The sequence below is a fragment of the Budorcas taxicolor genome, chromosome 8 (assembly GCF_023091745.1).
Source record: "Budorcas taxicolor isolate Tak-1 chromosome 8, Takin1.1, whole genome shotgun sequence".
NCBI lineage: Eukaryota > Metazoa > Chordata > Mammalia > Artiodactyla > Bovidae > Budorcas > Budorcas taxicolor.
In genome coordinates this window covers 11812488-11833281 of record NC_068917.1, presented here as the reverse complement: position 1 = coordinate 11833281, position 20794 = coordinate 11812488, and the positions used below count along the sequence as shown (strand labels likewise).

General features: G+C 49.4%; 1 protein-coding gene across 1 annotated transcript in view; it reads left to right on the top strand.

Annotated features, from left to right (window-relative positions):
- MSRA (methionine sulfoxide reductase A) overlaps positions 1–14858 on the top strand; it is a 377002-nt gene extending 362144 nt beyond the window's left edge. The window contains exon 6 of the mRNA XM_052645046.1: positions 13975–14858. Coding sequence (XP_052501006.1) covers positions 13975–14139 — 165 coding nt within the window. The 3' untranslated portion in view covers positions 14140–14858. The remainder of the gene's footprint in view (positions 1–13974) is intronic.
- Positions 14859–20794: the final 5936 nt, after the last annotated feature.

The window sequence follows — 20794 nt, the reverse complement described above, 5'->3', positions numbered from 1 at the left end:
CACGCAGGGCCAAAGGGTAGACGTCTCATCACTTCCCAACGTGTAAGGAACCCTGTACCCAATCATTAAGTCTGAGAACAGACAGACAGACAGACAGCAGCAGCAGCAGCAGCAGGCCCAGAGCAAGGGTCATCTGATCTTCAGTTACCACTATACTGACAGCAGCAGGCCCAGAGCAAGGGCCATCTGATCTTCAGTTACCACTATACTGATGTAAATGGCTAGTTTTCAGGAAAAAATTATGGGACAAAGGAACATGGAAGTAAGACTCACTAGACAAAGACTTTAAATTAGCTGTTATAAATATGCTCAAAGGCCTAAGGAAACCATGAGTAAAGAATGAAAGGAGGACTTCCCTGCTGGCTCAGTGGTAAAGAATCCGCCTGCCAGTGCAGAAGACATGGGTTCGATTCCTGACCCAGGAAGATCCCACATACCTCGGAGCCACTAAGCCTGGGAACCACAGCTACTGAGCCTGTGCTCAGGAGAAACCACCACAGTGAGAAGCCTGCACATCACTACCAGAGAATAGCCCCCTGCTCGCTGCAACTAGAGAAAAGTCCACACAGCAATGGAGACCCAGCACAGCCACAACTAAATAAATATAATTTGAAAAAAAAAAAGATGAAAGGAAAATATAAGACCAGTGCTCACCAAATAAAGGATATTAACAAGGAGATAGAAATTATATTGAAAAGAGAACTAAATAGAAATTCAAAGGTATGATAACTTAAGCAGAAGAAGAAATCACTAAAGGGGTTGAGTTGGCAGAAGAGAGAATGAGCAAATGAAGCTAAGTTGATTGGAATTGTCCTGTCTGAAGAACAGAATTGAAAAATATTGGTCACGGCTGCACAGCTCTGAGACTATGCTAAAAACCACTGAGATGTCAACTTCAAAATGAATAAAAGGAAGCACAGTTTAGAAAAGGCTCAGGAACACACGATTCAAAGACAGACTGGCGGTGACGGGAGGATCATCTCCAGTCAAATCCTCCCGCTTTACAGCTGGGGAAACAGGGGCCAGGTAGGTGAGACCCGCTGCCCGGTGCCTGCGGTGTGATTGACACAGATTTCTTTATACATTTTACAGTTCTGGTGACCAGCCAGCCCAGCTGACCCTAGACTTTTCTAGTTTTAACACCAACAACCCCACAGTCTGAGGAGCCCCTGGTTGGTTGGTTGGTTAGTTGCTAAGTTGTATCTGACTCTTTGCGACCCCATGGACTGTAGCCCGCCAGGCTCCTCTGTCCATGGGACTCTCCAGACAAGAATACTGGAGTGGGTTGCCATTCCCTTCTCCTGGGCATCTTCCTGACCCAGGGATGGAACCCACGTCTCCTGCATTGACAGGTGGCTTCTTTACCACTGAGCCGTCAGGGAAGCCCAGAGACCCCTGGTCCTGGGCAAACCAGGGTGGTTGGCTACACTGTCTGCAGTGCAAACTGGGATGAATATTCTTTCCTGTCACTCCGAATCCCTGAAACTCATACATAAACGAGAAATGGTGGTATGCAGAAAAGTCCCTCTGCTTTGCTGAACTCAATGTTCTAAACTTAAGCAGCTGGCATTTTGCTTTAAGTTCTTTTCTATTCAACCTTTCAGAATGAAGGATCTTTCCTTTTAATGAAATTTGCATTTCATCCACAAGGTAAAAGCCAGTGTCCTTGACTTCTCTGAAAAGTGACAAGTGGATGCTTTTGTAAACCAAACACTAAGGATAGAACAAAAACAGAGGTTGCCATTAATTGAGTTCAGATATGAAAAAGCAGATGATAACCCTTTGAGATATATTCAGGGGAGAGAGAGAGAGAGGAGAGACAGAAAGGAGAGGGAGAGAGATCCATTTCCTGTAAAATGAAAAGCCATGAAAGGAAAACTCATATAGGAAAAGTCACTTGAATTCCTTTTTGAACCCAGCAGATTCAAAAGGAAAGAGAAACCAGCAGTCCTTGAATGTGTGATTGATGTCAGTGACCTCACAGGTGAAAGAGGAGAGTGAAAAAGCTGACTTAAAACTCAGTATTCAAAAAACTAAGAACATGGCATCTGGTCCCATCACTTCATGGCAAACGGGAGGAAACGATGGAAACGGTGACAGACTTTATTTTCTTGGGCTCCAAAATCACTGCAGACGGTGACTGCAGCCATGAAATTAAGAGACGCTTGCTGCTTGGAAGAAAAACTATGACAAACCTAGGCAGCATATTAAAAAGCAGAGACATCACTTTGCTGACAAAGATTTATATAATCAAAGCTATGGTTTTTCCAGTAGTCATGTACTGATGTGAGAGTTGGACCATAAAGAAGGCTGAGCACCAAAGAACTGATGCTTTCGAGCTGTGGTGTTGGAGAAGACTCTTGACAGTCCCTTGGACTGCAAGGAGATCAAACCACTCAATCCTAAAGGAAATCAACCCTGAATATTCATTGAAAGGACTGATGTTGAAGCTGAAGCTCCAATCCTTTGGCCACCTGATGCGAAGAGCCTACTCATCAGAAAAGACCCTGATGCTGGGAAAGATTGAAGGCAAGAGAAGAGGGTGACAGAGGATGAGATGGTTGGATGGCATCACTGACTCAATGGACATGAGTTTGAACAGACTCTGGGAGATGGTGAAGGACAGGGAAGCCTGGCGTGCTGCAGTCCTTGGGGTTGCAAGGAGTCGGACACGGCTGAGCGAGTGAACAGCAGCCTCATGGGTGGAGGAGACACTGCAGAAAGCAGAGCCAGCGGGCGGGGGCAGATTTCAGCCTCACAGCTCTGGGCTCCTCCCTGGGGTTGCAGCCTGACTGCGCAACTCAGCCTTCCCTTCCCATGCCAGGGCTGCACCCAGTCCAACCTGCTATGTGGCTCCTCCTTTTGATGTCCAAAGTGAAGAAGAAGGAAGGAGCCAGGAAATGGTGCTTGGAATTTGTCAGGTGCAGGGACGTGAGGACGACAATGGAGTTGTGGAAAAATGAATAGCCACCTCTTTCCCCACCGTGGCCCGGTTTGCCCTGAAGCCGTGGCTGCAGCCAGGCAGGTGAACCTGAGAGGCATCTGGCAGCTATGCCTGGGTTCAGGTGAATCCCTTCATCCTGTAGCATGTCCCTGCATGTCTCTGTGACCGCCGGGCAGTGGATACACAGAGAGTCTGTGGCTGAGTTACCTTAAATGGGAGCAAACGGAAAAAGGTAGATCATAAACTCGACAGCTCTGAAGGTCTCTTTCTCTGTCTGCTTTTTTAAAAGACAGTTTTAGAAAATGTTTATTTATTTAATTGAACTATGTGGGGTCTTAGTTGCAGCATATGGGATCTTTAGCATACAAGGTCCAGTTCTCTGACCAGAGATTGAACCTGGGCCCCTGCACTGGAAGAGCAGAGTCTTAGCCACTGGACCACCAGGGACATCCCTCCCTCCCCCCGACCCCCGAATCTGCTTTTGTCTCTTCCTGCTGTTCAGCTAAGTCCCGTTCAGATTCCTCCCGCCCCAGCCAGGCCCTCCAGCACCCTTCACATAAGCTTCATGACCCCTCCCTCCATGCGCTTGGAGCAGACCCATCACTGTGCTCTCAACAGTGGTCATAAGATTCCCACGTCAGCCTCCACTCCTTCAGGAACCCTTTCGCAGTGGGTTGGTTTTGCCCTCCTCCACGGCCGCAGCAGACTCTGCACCTCTAGTATTCCAGCACATTCTTCCCTCTGTCTTCACACGTGTGTATGACCTGTCCCCTCCAGCAGAACCATGCCCTCTCGATGGTGGATGGTGGTCCTCCGCACTCCCAGCCTGTGGGTGGGGCTCCCACCTTGTCACCGTGAGGGGTGTTAACCACTGCTCCGCACCCCGAGGCCATCCCATCCTCGTCCCTGTCTAAACCATAAACTCCTTGAACTCAGGGAACGTTTCCTCCTCAGCCCTGCCTCGCCAACATCTACTACATACACAGAGGGCACTTAAGAGTGCAATCGCTCTCGTGCCTGTCACGATTCCCGCTCTAGAGATTGTCTTGTTCACCTCTCTGTTCCCAATGCCCAGCACAGTCCACCACACCACGATCGCTGAAATTAGTTTATTAAATGAAATTGGAGCGTCTCAAAAACTTTATTTGCAGGAAAGTCACACGATGGGCTTGCATGTCTGTCTTCCTGGAGCTTTCAGCCTCACACCCCAAACCAGGGAAGAGCAGGGTCCCTGATAGAGGAAATGAAATACTCTGTGGGGACTCCGCTCCAGGTGGTCCCTGGCCTCACACCAGGGCCAGCTGCCACAGTGCTGGCTGCTGTGGCGGAGTGAAAGTGAAACTGTTAGTCGCTCATTCGTGTCCGACTCTGGGACCACACGGACTGTAGCCCCCCAGGCTCCACCATCCATGGGATTCTCCTGCCGAGAGTACTGGAGTGGGTTGCCATGCCCTCTAGCTCACGCCGGTGCTGGAGGGCTTGTGCCCACAAATGACAAGGGTCCCTTCCCCTTGCACCCTAGTGATCAGAGCAAGTCACATGGGCAACTTGACATCAGGAGTGACATTGATAACCGTGAACACAGTCCGCCAAGCTTGTGCTCTAGAGTAGACGTTTTCAAGTCTATGCACATGGATCGCCTGGAGAGGATTTTAAGACACAGATCCTGATTCAGTAGGTCTGGGGAGGCGGCCGGATTTTGCACTTCTCACCGTTGTCGACACTCTGAGGGCCAAGGGGAAAGCTTTGAATCCTTCCTGGTGAGACTGAACTCCTTCCCGACAACCCACCTCTGCAGAGACTGAGCTCAGCTCACAGCGCTCTTGGTTTGTGTCGCAAACCAAGAAAAACCTCCTTGCCAGTCAGAAGACACTCGTGGTTCACCTCGAGGGCGAGGCAGGCAGAGAGGACTAGATAACGAAGCCCGGATTAGGTCTCATTGTGCCACCTCTTGGTCGCCTGTGACTCCCTTAGTTTCCCGGAGCCCGGAAGGGTCAGGGCAGCTCTGACCGGGTCTCATGAAGGCTTCAGCCCCGTGGGGCATCTTCCTTGTCCGTGGCGCGTCGTTGCTGTCCCAGGATCTTCCACTTGCCCTTGCAGGTGCTGACGGTCACTGATGGATGGAGGTGTCCGTGGTTCCAGGACCTGGAGCCCCTGTCACTCCAGGGTCCTCTCTGATGTTGGGGGCGGTCAGCCTGTCCCCTCCTCCTTGTGGAGGAAGCTGAACCACTGTGGGCAAGGGCACACCTTCTCCCCACGTGTACCTACGCTTGTGCGGTGCTGAACTGCAAACACGCGTGCCTCTGCTCAGCTCAGGAGAGACGGTGTTCTTCATAGTTAGTTCAGTTCATTTCAGTCGCTCAGTCGTGTCCGACTCTTTGCGATCCCATGAATCGCAGCACGCCAGGCCCCCCTGTCCATCACCAACTCCCGGAGTTCACTCAGACTCACGTCCATCGAGTCCGTGATGCCATCCAGCCATCTCATCCTCCGTCGTCCCCTTCTCCTTCTGCCCCCAATCCCTCCCAGCATCAGAGTCTTTTCCAATGAGTCAGCTCTTCGCATGAGGTGGCCAAAGTACTGGAGTTTCAGCTTCAGCATCATTCCCTCCAGAGAAATCCCAGGGCTGATCTTCAGAATGGACTGGTTGGATCTCCTTGCAGTCCCAGGGGCTCTCAAGAGTAGTTTTATTTAAAAGCCGTGCCAATCACTTTATACCCTTTCACCCGAAGTTTTGATTGACGGCAGTCTGGCCAGCCCGAAGCTGCCGGTGGAATAAAACTGCTGACTTGGGCATTGGCTTTGACTGAGCTTATTAAACGTGCATGGTGTGTGCGCGCGCACGTGTGTGCAGGATGAAAACAGCACAGGATTCGATGGAATGAGATCTGGAAGAAACTGAAGGGCTCTCCGTTCAGAAAAGGAAAGTAGGAACCGAGGAGGGGCTGTGCCTGTACATGCTCCTTGCCGCCACGAGAGGGCGGAGTTCAGGCCGGCCTCTGCGTCTCCTCGGTCCCGCCCGGAGCCTTTTTCTCTATCTAAGGCAGAGCTGACTGGCCTTAGGCAGCAGTCTCTGGTCGATTTGTTAAAAGTCCGCCCCTAATTTCCTGTGAGCTCAGTATCAAAAACTGGATTTCACTTCTAGGACACTAATTTCTTCCCATGGAAACATCTTTTGAAAGTGATCATAACATAAAACACACTTACATGTTCCAAATAATTACATCAAAACCGAACACATGGCTGAATTCCTTTGGTGGGTGGAGGAGGTGGGGTTTGCTTGGATCAGGCTTCTCGAGGCTTTAAAACATATGCATGTGAACTGCAGGTACCTTCTTCCCTTCCTGGTGACTTTCTCACTGGCAACAGAGCCATTTCTCACTGGGTCTTTAAACTGTGATTGAAATTAAGATACACCTAAAAATGGTTAAGATGGAGAACTTGAAGTTATGTGGATTTTACCACAATTAAAAAAAAAATAAGTGAGATGACCAAGAAATATGTTGCATTTTTTGAGTCACAAGGATGTGAGCAGGGTTGGGGGGGTGTGATCCATGTTTGGGTGCCTAGGTCTCTTTTGGAGATTTTAAAATAACTCCTAAGGGGTTGGGGGTAGCACCTTCACCTGGCTGAGGTATTCTTGCAGCAGTGCTGGAAATAGGGGACAGGTTCTCATCTGAATCAACCCTGAATACTCTTTGGAAGGAGTATTCCAAAATACTGAAGCTGAAGCTGCAATACTTTGGCTGAAGCTACAATACTGTGGCCACCTGATTCAGCTAACAGCTGGCTCACTGGAAAATACCCTGATGGTGGGAAAGGTTGAGAGGAGGAGGAGAAGGGGGAGACAGAAAATGAGATGGCATCACTGATTCAATGGATATGAACTTGGGCAAACTCCGAGAGATGGCGAGGGACAGGGAAGCCTGGCGTGCTGCAGTCCATGGAATCGAAGAGAGTCAGACACAACTTCCCGACTGAACAATAACAGGTTCTCATCAGAGCTCAGCCGTGAGTGGCTGTGGACAAGCCTCTTCTCTCCCTGGGCTTTACTGTCCTCCACTGAGAAATAATAGAAATAATTGTTTCCTCTTCGTGGGCTAGAGTGTGTGGAGAAGCCCTTTGACGACACAGTATAGGGACCTGGGACTGAGGCTGCTTCTTTGCCTCGGTATCCGCCCTCCTCAGGCCCCGCCTGTGGAGCCTCCAGGCAGGCGTTCAGGGTGGCGTCAGTCTGTCTTTCCCTCACAGTAGGCCGAGTAGCCCCAGACACTGGGAGAATCAAAGCTGACAGTGAGCTCGTTAGCAGGTTGCAGACGCAGAGTGGTCTTGTATTCACTCATTTTGTTGAAAGAAAGGCTTCCTGCCGGCAGCCCTGGAAAGATAGGTCCGGCCCAGGACACTCCCACAGGCAGACACGCCCCGCCACCTCCTCTGCAGGCTGGGGCCGGAGCCGCCCGCTGCGGGCAGGGAGCTCTGCCCGGCTCTGGGAGCACCCCCCGCAACCTCTTTTTCCTGCCCCCCGGAGACGGGCAGCGCAGCCGCAGCCGTAGAAGTAGGGCGTGCGTGGGAGGGAGTGGAGGTGGAGGCCTGCCTACCGAGGGCAAGATGGTGGGCTCCTTTCCCCCAGGCTGGGCGTTGATGGGAAAGTGGGCCAGGCCTGCCACAAAGTCAGCACGTGCCAGGGGGCCAGGTGCCATCTCTGCCTGACCTTGGATGCTCATCAGAGCACACTTACTAGGCTCTAGGGTGCGTGTATGTGTGTCTGTGTGTGTGTCCGTATGTTGGTGTGTGTCTCCATGCGTTTGCGTATCTGTGTGTGCGTCTCTGTGTGTGTGTATGTGTCCGTGTGTGTGTGTGTGCACCCCTCCAGTATGTGTGTGTGCATGCCTCTCCAGTGTGTGTCTGTGTGTATGCACATGTGTGTGTGTCTGTATGTTGGCGTGTGTCTGTGTGCGTTTGTGTATCTGTGTGTGCATCTCTGTGTGTGTGCATGTGTGTATGTGTCTGTGTGTGTGTGCATGCTTCTCCAGAATGTGTCTGTTTGTATGCACATGTGTTTACGTGTGTCTGTGTGTGTACCCCTTGGAGGAGGGTAGGTCCTGGGAGGGCCAGGGGGCAGTGACGTGTGTGTGCCCGTGTGTGTGCCTGTGTGTGTGTGTGTGTGTGTGTGCAGGCCCTAGGAGGGGCTGGGGGCAGTAACTTGCTCTTGCTAAGGGTGCAGCTGAGGAAGCAGAGGGCCCGGGTGGGAAGGAGGGAAACCAGGGACGAGGCAGGGTTTCTTGTTTTCCTACTTCCTCTGTCTTTTCATCCAATATCTTTTGTGCAATTTTGTCCTCACTTCCCGGTTTCAGATGGAGGTTGAGGATAGCCCTGAGCTAAGTGAGGCTGCAGCCCAGAGGCCGCTGGCCCAGTGCACGGGGGTGACCTGCACCCTAGAGCAGACGTGGCCAGGATGTCCTAGTCTAAAGGGAAGTGCGGGAGGGCAGCATGCGGTTCTGGCTCCGGTGGGCTTTCATCGCCATTTATTCTCAGGCTCTCCTCTCAAATGAGAGTGTGGTGTCTGCCATCTTGTGGCGGAGCTTGGTACTGCCGGCCCCCGCCCCACACCTCCTCCCTGCTCCCTGAAGGCCTCTGCTCTCTGGGTGGTGGTGGGTAAGGGTCGCTCAGAGCCTGGCCAATAAGCGCTCATTGCCGACGGCTCCCTGCCTCTGGGAAAAGAAGCTTCTGGAGAAGGCGGCTGTGAGCTCCAGGGCCTTATGAAGGTTGTCCTTGTTTGTACCAGGAGGGTGGCCGTTTGTGAGGGAGAGGGGTCCACGCTGAGCGCGTGGTGAGTGAGGAGGTGACCCACAGAGAGGATGAGCCAGGGTCGGGAGTGAGCGGGGACAGCCTGGGTCTGAGATTCTCAGGTCTCAGAGCAGGCCGACTCTCATCCAGAGCGGTCCATTGTGGCCTCGGCGGGGAAAGGTGTCAGGTCGGAATTTAAGGTCACCTTGGCACATGGGGACTCGTGTCGGAGCGTAGGATCTCCTGAGTGGGGACCAGCGTCCCCGCGTCAGAATCCGGCCATTGTGGCTGAGCTTCCGACTGGCGAGGGTGTGAACTCTGCTGGTAAGTCTGGGACCCTCAGAGTCCAACCTTCGATTTGGTACTTGGCTCTGGCCACAAGAGACAGGACATTTGTATCAATATCTGAAGTCAGTCTGAGAAGCTCTCTGGTTCTCTGAACTTGGGCCAGGCTTGTCAGGTCCCAGCCCCACATCTTTCTCTTTCATAAGCTCTTAAGTGGCGCCCGGAGCACGGCACGCACCCCAGACTGTTCCCTGGCCACAGCCACCTCATGTTGCAAAGCCAGCCTCCCATCAGTGGTCCTTCTTCACAGGCAAACCTTAGTGACCGTGGAAGTAAATGCCTGGCACCACAGACGGTGGGTGGGGCACTGCTGTGCTTTGCACGCACGATAAGGCCACGCTTGACTCGAAGTCTGACCAGGATGGTTAACCAGTACCCTGGTCTTGATGCACAGGGAGGTTTTGTTTCATGTAAACAGTTCTGGCGCCAAAGGCCAAGTTCACTGGCTGGGGTTCATCACAGAAACAGAACATGTTTGAGATATCTTAAGTGGGGTAGTTTTACAAAGAGAATTTGGTGCCTCCAGAATAATCTGAAAGGCTGCTGGCGTGAAGGTCAGGGAACAGCACCTCTGGAACTGGGGATGCCAAAACGTGACAGAAATTGCTAGAATCACTGTGATGACTGTAGTTGTCCTCAGCACAAGAGCCCATGGTTCTCAGGAGGAGCTGACGGGGCCCCAGGTCTCCTCTGTGCCCACTCCTGTGCCCATCCTCACAGCTATGCCTGGCGAGTGGCGGCTTCTCCTTGGATTTACCTGCCAGGGGCCGCACACACATCTCCCACTGGTGGGATCTAGACTGGGGCCGCTGGCAGTAGGATCTGGGAAATGCAGTTCCCCTACTTGCAGCCACGGCTTCCCTGGTGGCTCAGGTGGTAAAGAATCTGTATGCTGATACAGGATGCCTGAGTTCAATTCCTGGCTTGGGAAGATCCCTGGAGAAGGGAATGCCAACCCACTCTGGTATTCTTGCCTGGAGGATCCTGTGGACAGAGGAGCCTGGCGGGGTACAGTCCATGGGGTCACAAAGAGTCGGACACGACTGAGCGACTAACACTTTCATTTTCACTTTCAACTTGCAGCCTGTGCAATAGCAGGGCAAGCTGAGGACATCAGGGGCCAAAGCGCAGTACTGTACACACACTTAAATACCGACAGTAGTAATAGTTACTTCCTTCAGATGGCTGTTGTGAAGCTGAAATTAACACAGAGTGTGGCACATAGTAAACCCTTGATAATTGCTCGTTTACAAAAGATTGTCCCAAAGTCAGAATGGCTCCCCATTTTCCTTTCTAACCCTTATAAGGAAACTGCCTGCATCTGAGCTGTGGGGTCCAAACCTCAAGCCTTGGTGAGGCCCCTTCCATTAATCCTGCACCTGCCCGTCATCAGATCCTCTGTTGGCCTCATTCTGGCTCAGAGGACTGGCAGGAGATCCAGCAGAAAGGTGAAGGCTCTCAGGGAAGAATGGATCAGTGAATCATGCATGCTTGCTAAGTCGCTTCAGTTCAGTTCAGTCGCTCAGTCGTGTCCGACTCTTTGCGACCCCATGAATTGCAGCACGCCAGGCCTCCCTGTCTATCACCAACTCCCGGAGTTCACCCAAACTCATGTGCATCAAGTCGGTGATGCCATCCAGCCATCTCATCCTCTGTTGTCCCCTTCTCCTCCCGCCCTCAATCTTTCCCAGCATCAGGGTCTTTTCCAATGAGTCAACTCTTCGCATGAGGTGGCCAAAGTATTGAAGTTTCAGCCTCAGCATCGTTCTTTCCAATGAACACCCAGGACTAGTCTCCTGTATGATGGACTGGTTGGATCTCCTTGCAGTCCAGGGGGACTCACAGAGTTTTCTCCAGCACCACAGTTCAAAAGCATCAATTTTTTGGTGCTCAGCTTTCTTCACAGTCCAACTCTCACATCCATACATGACCACTGGAAAAACCATAGCCTTGACTAGATGGACCTTTGTTGGCAAAGTAATGTCTCTGCTTTTGAATATGCTATCTAGGTTGGTCATAACTTTCCTCCCAAGGAGTAAGCGTCTTTTAATTTCATGGCTGTAATCGCCATCTGCAGTGGTTTTGGAGCCCCCCAAAATAAAGTCTGACACAGTTTCCACTGTTTCCCAATCTATTTCCCATGAAGTGATAGGACCAGATGCCATGACCTTAGTTTTCTGAATGTTGAGCTTTAAGCCAACTTTTTCACTCTCTTCTTTCACTTTCATCAAGAGGCTTTTTAGTTCCTCTTCACTTTCTACCATAAGGGTGGTGTCGTCTACATATCTGAGGTTATTGATATTTCTCCCAGCAGTCTTGATTCCAGCTTGTGCTTCCTCCAGCCCAGCGTTTCTCATGATGTACTCTGTATATAAGTTAAATAAGCAGGGTGACAATATACAGCCTTGATGTACTCCTTTTCCTATTTGGAACCAGTGTGTTGTTCCATGTCCAGTTCTAACTGTTGCTTCCTGACCTACATATAGGTTTCTCAAGAGGCAGGTCAGGTGGTCTGGTATTCCCATCTCTTGAAGAATTTTCCACAGTTTATTATTATCCACACAGTCAAAGGCTTTGGCATAATCAATAAAGCAGAAATAGATGTTTTTCTGGAACTCTCTTGCTTTTTCCATGATCCAGCAGATGTTGGCAATTTGATCTCTGGTTCCTCTGCCTTTTCTAAAACCAGCTTGAACACCTGGAAGTTCACAGTTCACGTATTGCTGAAGCCTGGCTTAGAGAATGTCGAGCACTACTTGACTAGCGTGTGAGATGAGTGCAACTGTGCAGTAGTTTGAGCATTCTTTGGCATTGCCTTTCTTAGGGATTGGAATGAAAATTGACCTTTACCAATCCTGTGACCACTGCTGAGTTTTCCAAATTTGCTGGCATATTGAGTGCAGCACTTTCACAGCAGCATCTTTCAGGATCTGAAATAGCTCAACTGGAATTCCATCACCTCCACTAGCTTTGTTCGTAGTGATGCTTCCTAAGGCCCACTTGACTTCACATTCCAGGATGTCTGGCTCTAGGTGAGTGATCACACCATCATGATTATCCGGGTCATGAAGATCTTTTTTGTACAGTTCTTCTGTGTATTCTTGCCACCTCTTCTTAATATCTTCTGCTTCTGTTGGGTCCATACCATTTCTGTCCTTTATCAAGCCCATCTTTGCATGAAATGTTCCCTTGGTATTTCTAATTTTCTTGAGGAGCTCTCTAGTCTTTCCCATTCTGTTCTTTTCCTCTTTTTCTTTGCACTGATTGCTGAGAAAGGCTTTTTTTTTTTTAATCTCTCCTTGCTATTCTTTGGAACTCTGCATTCAGAAGCTTATATCTTTCCTTTTCTCCTTTGCTTTTCGCTTCTCTTCTTTTCACAGCTATTTGTAAGGCCTCCTCAGACAGCCATTTTGCTTTTTGCATTTCTTTTTCTTGGGGATGGTCTTGATCCCTGTCTTCTGTACAATGTCACGAACCTCCGTCCATAGTTCATCCGGCACTCTGTCTATTGGATCTAGTCCCTTAAATCTCACTTCCACTGCATAATCATAAGGGATTTGATTTAGGTCATACCTGAATGGTCTAGTGGTTTTCCCCACTTTCTTCAATTTAAGCCTGAATTTGGCAATAAGAAGTTCATGATCTGAGCCACAGTCAGCTCCCGGTCTTGTTTTTGCTGACTGTATAGAGCTTCTCCATCTTTGGCTGCAAAGAATATAATCAGTCTGATTTCGGTGGTGACCATCGCTTCAGTTGTGTCCAACTCTGGGCGACCCTATGGCCCGTAACCCGCCAGGCTCCTCTGTCCATGGGATTCTCCAGGCAAGAATACTGGAGTGGGCTGCCGTGCCCTGCTCCGGGGGATCTTCCCAACCCAGGGGCCGAACCTGCGTCTCCTGCATTGCAGGAGGATTCTTTACCGTCTGAGCCACCGGGGAAGCCCTTCAGTGACTCATGCCAAAAATTAAAGTGGATTTCCCATGCTGGGCCAATTCGACAACTTCCTCTTAAATGGACCAACAACAGTCAAATCCTGATCTCTTTCCTCGCACCCCCGTCTAAAATGGAATGTGTGAACCCAGGTCGTGTCTCTGTGGCCTTGAGCTCAGAGACCCTGGGCAGCCTGTACCAAGAAAGAACTAGGGCACAGCTGAAATCCAGAAGGGAGAGGAAACAGGCGGAGATCCACGGGGAACAATGTCTATTTCTTAATCCGTCTCCTGCCCCAAATAGCTGGGCTCTCCTCCCCCACTGGTGTTCACTGTGTTCCTCTGCCTGGCAGCAGGTGCCACCAGGCCTTAAACTGGGTCACAGAGGGCGGCAAGGAGCCGACCAGGCCCGCAGGCCACAACCTGCCCTGACTTCACTCCCCAGGCTCCAGACTGGGGGGGTCAGAGCCCAGACTCCAGGCGGCCCCTGCCCTCCAGGGCTTCCCGCGGGGCCCCTGCTGTCCAGAGCCCCAACCAGCGAGGGGGCATGCTCTGTCCACCCCGTGCGGGGGCAGAGGGGCCACACTGCCACCCCTCCCACTGCAGCCGCAGTGAGTGCCCTCAGGGACCCCTCCTCCCTAGGGCAGTCAGAGGGCCCACACAAGGGCTCCCGACACCCTGGGGGCAGAGCTAGTGTAGAGGGCAGAGTGTAAATTTCAGAATCAGAAAACAAACGAATTAAACCCCAGACTTGAAACCCCACAGCCCTGAGACACAGGGAGGGAGATGTTTGCTTGCTCAGGACAACCCAGCAGGGAAGTGGCCGGGGGGGGGGGCCGGGCCCAAGCACCCGCCGCTGTTCACCACCCCCGCCCGTGGCCACGTGTCTGCCCCTCCCATCCTGACCCCGCCCCTCCTCCTTCCCAAGATCCCGGGCATCTGGTCCTGATGGTGCCTTTCTCTCCACAGGTTCTGTCGGAGCATGGTTTCGGCCTGATCACCACGGACATCCGGGAGGGACAGATCTTTTACTATGCGGAAGATTACCACCAGCAGTACCTGAGCAAGAACCCCGACGGGTACTGTGGCCTCGGGGGCACCGGAGTATCTTGTCCCCTGGGTATTAAAAAGTAATTTCTCCCCACGTGGTCAGCCCTCGAGGTCACAGCAAAAATGCTTCCAACAAATGGGGGAGTTCTTTTGCGGTTCACACCAGGGATGTTTTGTAGTGCCCAAAGACATTTATAAAAATCTGGTTTATTAAGGGATAATTTACATGAAGTGCCATGGCAAGTTGATAACATGTAATTTATGTTCTAATAAGTTCTGGTGGGCGGAGCCCGCGGTGAAAATTTTTGGATCGTTTGATGTCTGAATGAGGATGATGAATAATCAGTGTTCACTTTTTGTGCTTGGGTGCCTGCTTGGGAACCGAGCTGGCAGAATGTGTGTTGGGAGGCGAGAGGTCAGGGCTTCCTTCACCACATGCCGCCCCTCTCAAAAGCCCTCCTGCCCTTCAGTGCCCTAAAATTTGCAGACGTTTATAGCCTCAATGAATTGTTCCCTGAAATACTTTGCTCAACTGATCCTGTACATGTATAAGGGGCTTTCTCTCTCTTTTTCGCCCTGCTCATGGCAGGGAAAAGCTATGAGTTAGCTTGATAAATTTTAACGCTTTGCTCACAGCTATGACATATGCTTGTTCTAATAAAGGCCCACAGTCTGCTAATACAAACTGATGTCTCATCTGTCTTTTGCTTGTTTAGGTAGGATACTTCTAAGTGTTATAAGATAAATTTTAGAGCTCTCAAAAGCTAAGTATCATTTTCCCCCGAATGGGAAATCTGATTGCAATCTTTAGAAAACATATACAGCTCTAGCTCTGTGCAACTTTAGTAATAATAGCTGTTTTCCATCTGCCTGTTATAGTCGTCACATCAGGGGCGAGTCCAGGCAGAGAATAGACTCATGGAATCCCTGCCCTTAAGAGGCTTTGTATTGAGGACAAGGGGTTGAGGACACGTGCAATAAACAGGTAAACCTGTGAATAAGTAAGATAATTTCTGGTCCTCACAAACGATAGGGAGATGGCAAATCAGATAAGCTAGTAAGTTGGGCCTGGGGGCTGTGGAGCTGTGTTTAGAGCTGTTTTAGCTAGGCGGTTGGGGGAGGTGGTGCCATGTAAGCTGAGGACTGAATACTCTGAGTGATGCAAAGGAGAAATGAACACACAGGTTGGGGCGGAGAACAGCATTCTGGGGTCAGGAGGTGGATGGAGAAATACAACACGGTTCCCCTTGGATAGAAGCCGAAAGACCAGGAAGTATACGTGGCCCAAGGCAGGGGGAAATTTGTGGTGTTTGAGAACAAGGAAGCCAGTGGGGCTGGAATGGTTGTGAATGAGAACGGTATTAGGGAGAAGTATCCCAGAGAGATAGGAAAAGCCAGACCATGCTGAGTCTTCTAAAGGCCTGTTAATAAGATTAAAAAATTGTGTTCTAATTTGTCCTTCCCCTACCCGCTTTCCCCTTTGGTAATCATAAATTTGTTTTCTATGTCTGGAGTCCGTTTCTGTTTTATAAATAAGTGCATTTAGATTCCACATACCAGTGATATCATATGGTACTTGTCTTTCTCTTTGTGATTTACTTCACTGAGCACGATAATCTCCAGGTCCATCCATGTTGCTGCAAACAACGTTATTTCATCCTTTTTTTGTGGCTGAGTGATATTCTGTTGTGTATGTATGTACTGCATCTCCTGTACCCATTCATCCGTCAGTGGACATTTAGGTTGCTTCCATGTCCTGGCTATTGTGAATAGTGCTGTTATAGATATACAGGTGCATATATCTTTTTGAATTTAGAGATTTCTCCAGATACGTGCCCAGGAGTGGGATTGCTGGGTCATATGGTCACTCAATGTTTAATTTTTTTCAGGAACTTCCATAATATTCTCCATAGTGGCTTCACCAATTTAATTCCCACCAACAACGTGGGCGAGTTCCCTTTTCTTCACCCCCTCTCCAGCATTTGTAATTTATATTTTAATAATGGCCATTCTGACTGGTTAAAACCAATTCCCGTAGTTTTGATTTGCATTTCTCTACCAATGAGTGATGTTGAACGTCTTTTCGTGTGCCTGTCGGCCATCTGTATGTCATCTTTGAAGAAATATCTATTTAGGTCTTCTACCCATGATTGGACCGACAAGGGCTTAATTTCCAAACGGCTCATGAAACTCAATAACAAAAAAGCAAATAACCCAATGAGCTGTGTGTTTCTCTCCCGCCTCCTCTCTAGGACATTTCTGAGTCAGTGACGCGCTGATCCTAAATCTCAGCGTTGTTACTCGTGGTCTCTGAGAGCCAGAAGCAGCGTTCACTGGGGCTCTGAACCAAGTGGAGGCAAAGGAAGGTAAAGGGCAGGGACCTTCCTGGAGACCAAGTCCATAGGTCTCAGGGATAAGCTATCAGCGAAGGAAGCATGGAGTTGAAGTGTTTCTCCACGCAGGAGCAACAGAAATGGAAAATGAAAGAAGCTGTAGAAGAGACCTGATTGTGAGAGAGAAAAAGAACAGGCTTTCTATTTCAGAGATCCTTGGACCACTCTCCACGGAAAAAATGCTCCATCCAAACTCTTGGAGAGGGCTCAGGGTCAAGTCGGTAATCTGCCTCCAACTCCCAGGGGAGCTGAGTGGGTCCTGGTTGTATTTTAAGCACTGCCATAGGTAGATGATTGGGGCTTCCCAGGTGGTGCAAGAATCCCCCTGCCAATGCGGGAGATGCAGGGAACGCGAGTTTGATCCCTGGGTCAGGAAGATCCCCTGGAGGAGGAAGTGGCAACCGGCTCCAGTATTCTTGCATGGAAAATTCCATGGAGAGAGGAGCCTGGTGGGCTACAGTCCATGGGGTCACAAAGAGCCAGACACGACTGAGCATCTGAGCACGCACACACACGTATAGGTATCTGATTATTTCAGGCACGGCTAATTGTATCAGAATCCCTCCTGGCAACCTGCAACCCACCCTTGAACTTGCTTCAAAGGCTGAGAAGGACACTTGGGTTTGAGCCAATGCAGTGTTTAGTCATGGGGATAATAGAAACATCAGAAAATACAGTACTAAGACGGCCCAGGGTGATAGAAGCAAACTGTACCCAGAGTCTGGCTCATGCTTGTAGGGCCTTTTGGACAGCTTGGTCTTCATCTCAATCCACGATAGGTAACTAGACACCTGCGTGTACACTCCAGGCTGTTTCTTCTGGCCGCAGCCCACTCCCCAGCTGACGATGCCCAGTTGGTACCATTCGCTTTTCCTGGTTTTCTTCTGGCAAACCAGAGGCCCCCCACTGTCACCCTAGGAGAGAAAAGTTGTTTGGACGTGGAAGGTGTGGCAGCAGGTTGCTCTTACAGCCTATTGAGGGGTGGGCATCTGGCACAAAGCACACGGTGTCATTGGATGGGTGGATGTTTTTAATTTTGATTTGACTCTCCAACCATGACTATGCTCCCAGCTCTTCAACTCTCAGAAAAGGGAGCAAGCCATTTAGTCAAAAGCAATGGCGATGAATGACAATTTGGTCAAAAAGTAAATATCCACCATCATCGTCCAGTCACATGCATTCGTTTTGATGTACCAAGGAGTGGTTTCCAAATTTGTTTTGCCTCTAAGCACTTTTTGGTTTTTCAGAATTCTTCCCGTTTCCCCAGGAAAAGCTTCATTTTGCTCTGAGTTGTTCACAATAGCTAAAAGGAAAAACCCAAACCAAAAACCCATTATGCTTTACAATAGGCCATTGGTTTAAGACAACAGGTGTACACACTATATATTCAGAAGGCAGAAAGTACAAAAATCGTGTCAAAATGTTAGATTGTGCTTAAAACATCAAATTTTCAACAATTTACCAATCTTAAAGCATCATGAAAGAGATTGCCCAAAAAAGCCCAGGTGGAACAAACATCATTGACATGAAAATGAAGGAACACACAAACTTTCATGCCCCCAAAGCTTTTGGACCATTTTACAATTTCTATTAAAGAATCATGCATCTTGATTAAAAAAAAAAAATCAGAAAACTGCGATATGGAAAAAGAACATAAAGAATACTCCTAATAATATTAATAAGTAAATTTATATATAAGAATGGACACAATTGTGTATGAAAGGTAAGATATAGTTAATACTTTGACAGTGATTTCTCTGGGAGAGAAAAGCAGAACAATTATAGACAATTATAAAAGGCGAACTTCCTCTTCACTGCGCACCTTTCTCTACCCTTGGCATTTTCTTTATGTGTGCTCAAATAAATAAGTGAAATAAACAACACTGGTAATTGCAGCCATGCAGAGGCAGCTCCTTAGTCCAGTGTAACTTTCTGCATCCTCCTGTTTGCAAATACACAGACACGTCATTATTATTTTATAGAAATAGGATCCAGCAGCATATAGCGTCTCACAGCTTACAAAGATTTATTGTTGAGAATACTAAGTGACACACAGGAACGTCAAGAAGAATTACCATTTTAACGACATGCCAAAAATCCAAATACAAAACAAACAACACCGCCCCCCCCCCCGTAGTATATGGGTTTGAGTTTTAAAAACCAAATTGTTTTTGTGAACAAATTGCTGTGTCCATCAACTTAATTTGAACTAAACTGTTCTTTACCTAATTCTTTGAAGTCATTGGAAATTCCCATGATCTCTCTTTAAAATGAGTAACACTCACTTCTCTAGGGATGAAGGGGGTCTATGTGAAAGATGTATGTGTGGGAAGTCACTTCATTCGTGTCTGACTCTGTGTAACCCCATGGACTGTAGCCTGCCAGGCTCCTCTGTCCATGGGATTCTCCAGGCAAGAATACTGGAGTGGGCTGCCATTTCCTTCTCCAGGGGATCTTCCCAACCCAGGGATCAAAGCCATGTCTCAGGTTTCCTGCATTGGCAGGTGAGTTCTTTACCCCCAGCGCCACCTGGGAAGCTGAAAGATGTAGTTAAGAACTTAAATTTCTGGAGCCAAACAGACCTTGGTTCATACCCCAGGATGAATACTTAGTGGAGAGAATGTGAACTTTTCCTTCAGTGTTTTGAGGCTCCTTTTATGCTGGTGATCACTGTACCTCTCCCAAAGGACCGCTGTGTAAAGGGAAGGAGGTGACCTCTGTAAAACACCCTGTGATGTATGGCAAGCCTCACTCACTAGCAGCTCCCAGCATCTTTGTGGCAGTTGAATCTTTGTGGAGCTGCTGCATTTTGGAGCCCCATTTCTCTTGGAGCCCCAACGATGGCTCTTCCCCCTGATGCCACCATCATGCCTTGGTTAGAACTCAGCGTCTGTCATTTACCTCCCTGCTGTGTCCTCTGCAAGGCTGTCGGCTTTCCTGGTCTTCCTCTTCCCATCTGAAAGAGGCCTGCTTCCCAGGGCTATTCACAACCCTTAGGTGTATTTGTGGAAGTACTCTGTGTGCTGTTGAGCACCGAGCAGATGTAAGACAGGGTGATGGAGAAGACGGTATTTGAATTGTCTCCCGTGACCCTCCTCTGCTCTGTGCGTTTCTAAATGCTTTTGTACATGACTCACTTTATCTTCACAATAGTCCTAAGAAGACTCTTGTGCATGCTAAGTCACTTCAGTCCTGTCCGACTCTGTGATTCTATGGACCACAGCCCGCCAGGCTCCTCTGCCCATGGGATTCTCCAGGCAAGAATACTGGAGTTGGTTGCCATGCCCTCCTCCAGGGCATCTTCCCCACCCAGAGATCAAACCCGCGTCTCTTACATCCCCTGCATTGGCAGGCAAGCTCTTTACCACTAGCGCCACCTGGAAAGTCCTCAAAAGACCCTTAGGTGTCCCATTTTACAGACGGGGAAATCTGAAAAGGCGCAGGCCCGGGGAGGCCAGGCAGGGAGTAGAGGAGCCAGGAGGGAAGCTTAGGCAGCCTGCGGCCCTAACCACTACCTCGCACAGCCCCTGTTTGGTCACGGAGCAGCCCTCCCAAATTCTTGTCCACTCGGAACCTCAGGATTTGACCTTATTTGGAAATAGAATCTGTGTGGATGTAATTAGTTCCTTTAAGATGAAGTCCCACTGGATTAGTGTGGCCCTCATCCAACGACTGGCAACCCTATAAGAAGAGAAATCAGAGGAGACACACGGGGGAGAAGGCCATCTGACCCGCGTTCTTCTCTGTAGCAGGCTGAGTGTCCACCCAAAAGATATGTCCTAACCCCTTGTACCCATCACTGTGACCTTGTTTGGAAATAGAGTCTTTACAGGTCTAAATAAGGATCTTTGGGGAAGATTACTCTGAAATCAGGGTGAGCTCTAAATCCAACGAGTAGTGTCCTTATAAGAAAAAAGAAAATTTAAGAGCGACACAGAAGGCATTTTAAGATAGAGGCAGAGACTGGAATAATGCACCTATATCATCGAAGATGGATGCGGAGAGCTGAAGGATGCACCTGCAGGCTGAGGAAAACCCAGGGATGCCTGCAACCACCCGAAACCAGAAAAGGCAAAGAAGGGTCCTCCCCTAGACCCTCGAGAGGGAGCAGAGCCCAGCCAGTGCCCTGATTTGGGACTTCTGGTATCTGTGAGAGGAACACGTTTCTGTTGTTTTAATCCACCTCCTATTCAGAGAAGAGAGAGGGAAGCCAGGTATCCCACCCTGTCGGTCAGCTTTCTGGGGCAGCCTCTCTCCCAGCTTTACCTGGCAGGCATCCTTCCCACCTTCAAGGTCCCCGGCACACAGCATGCTCTTGGTGAGTAGAGGCATCAGCTCAGAGCAGG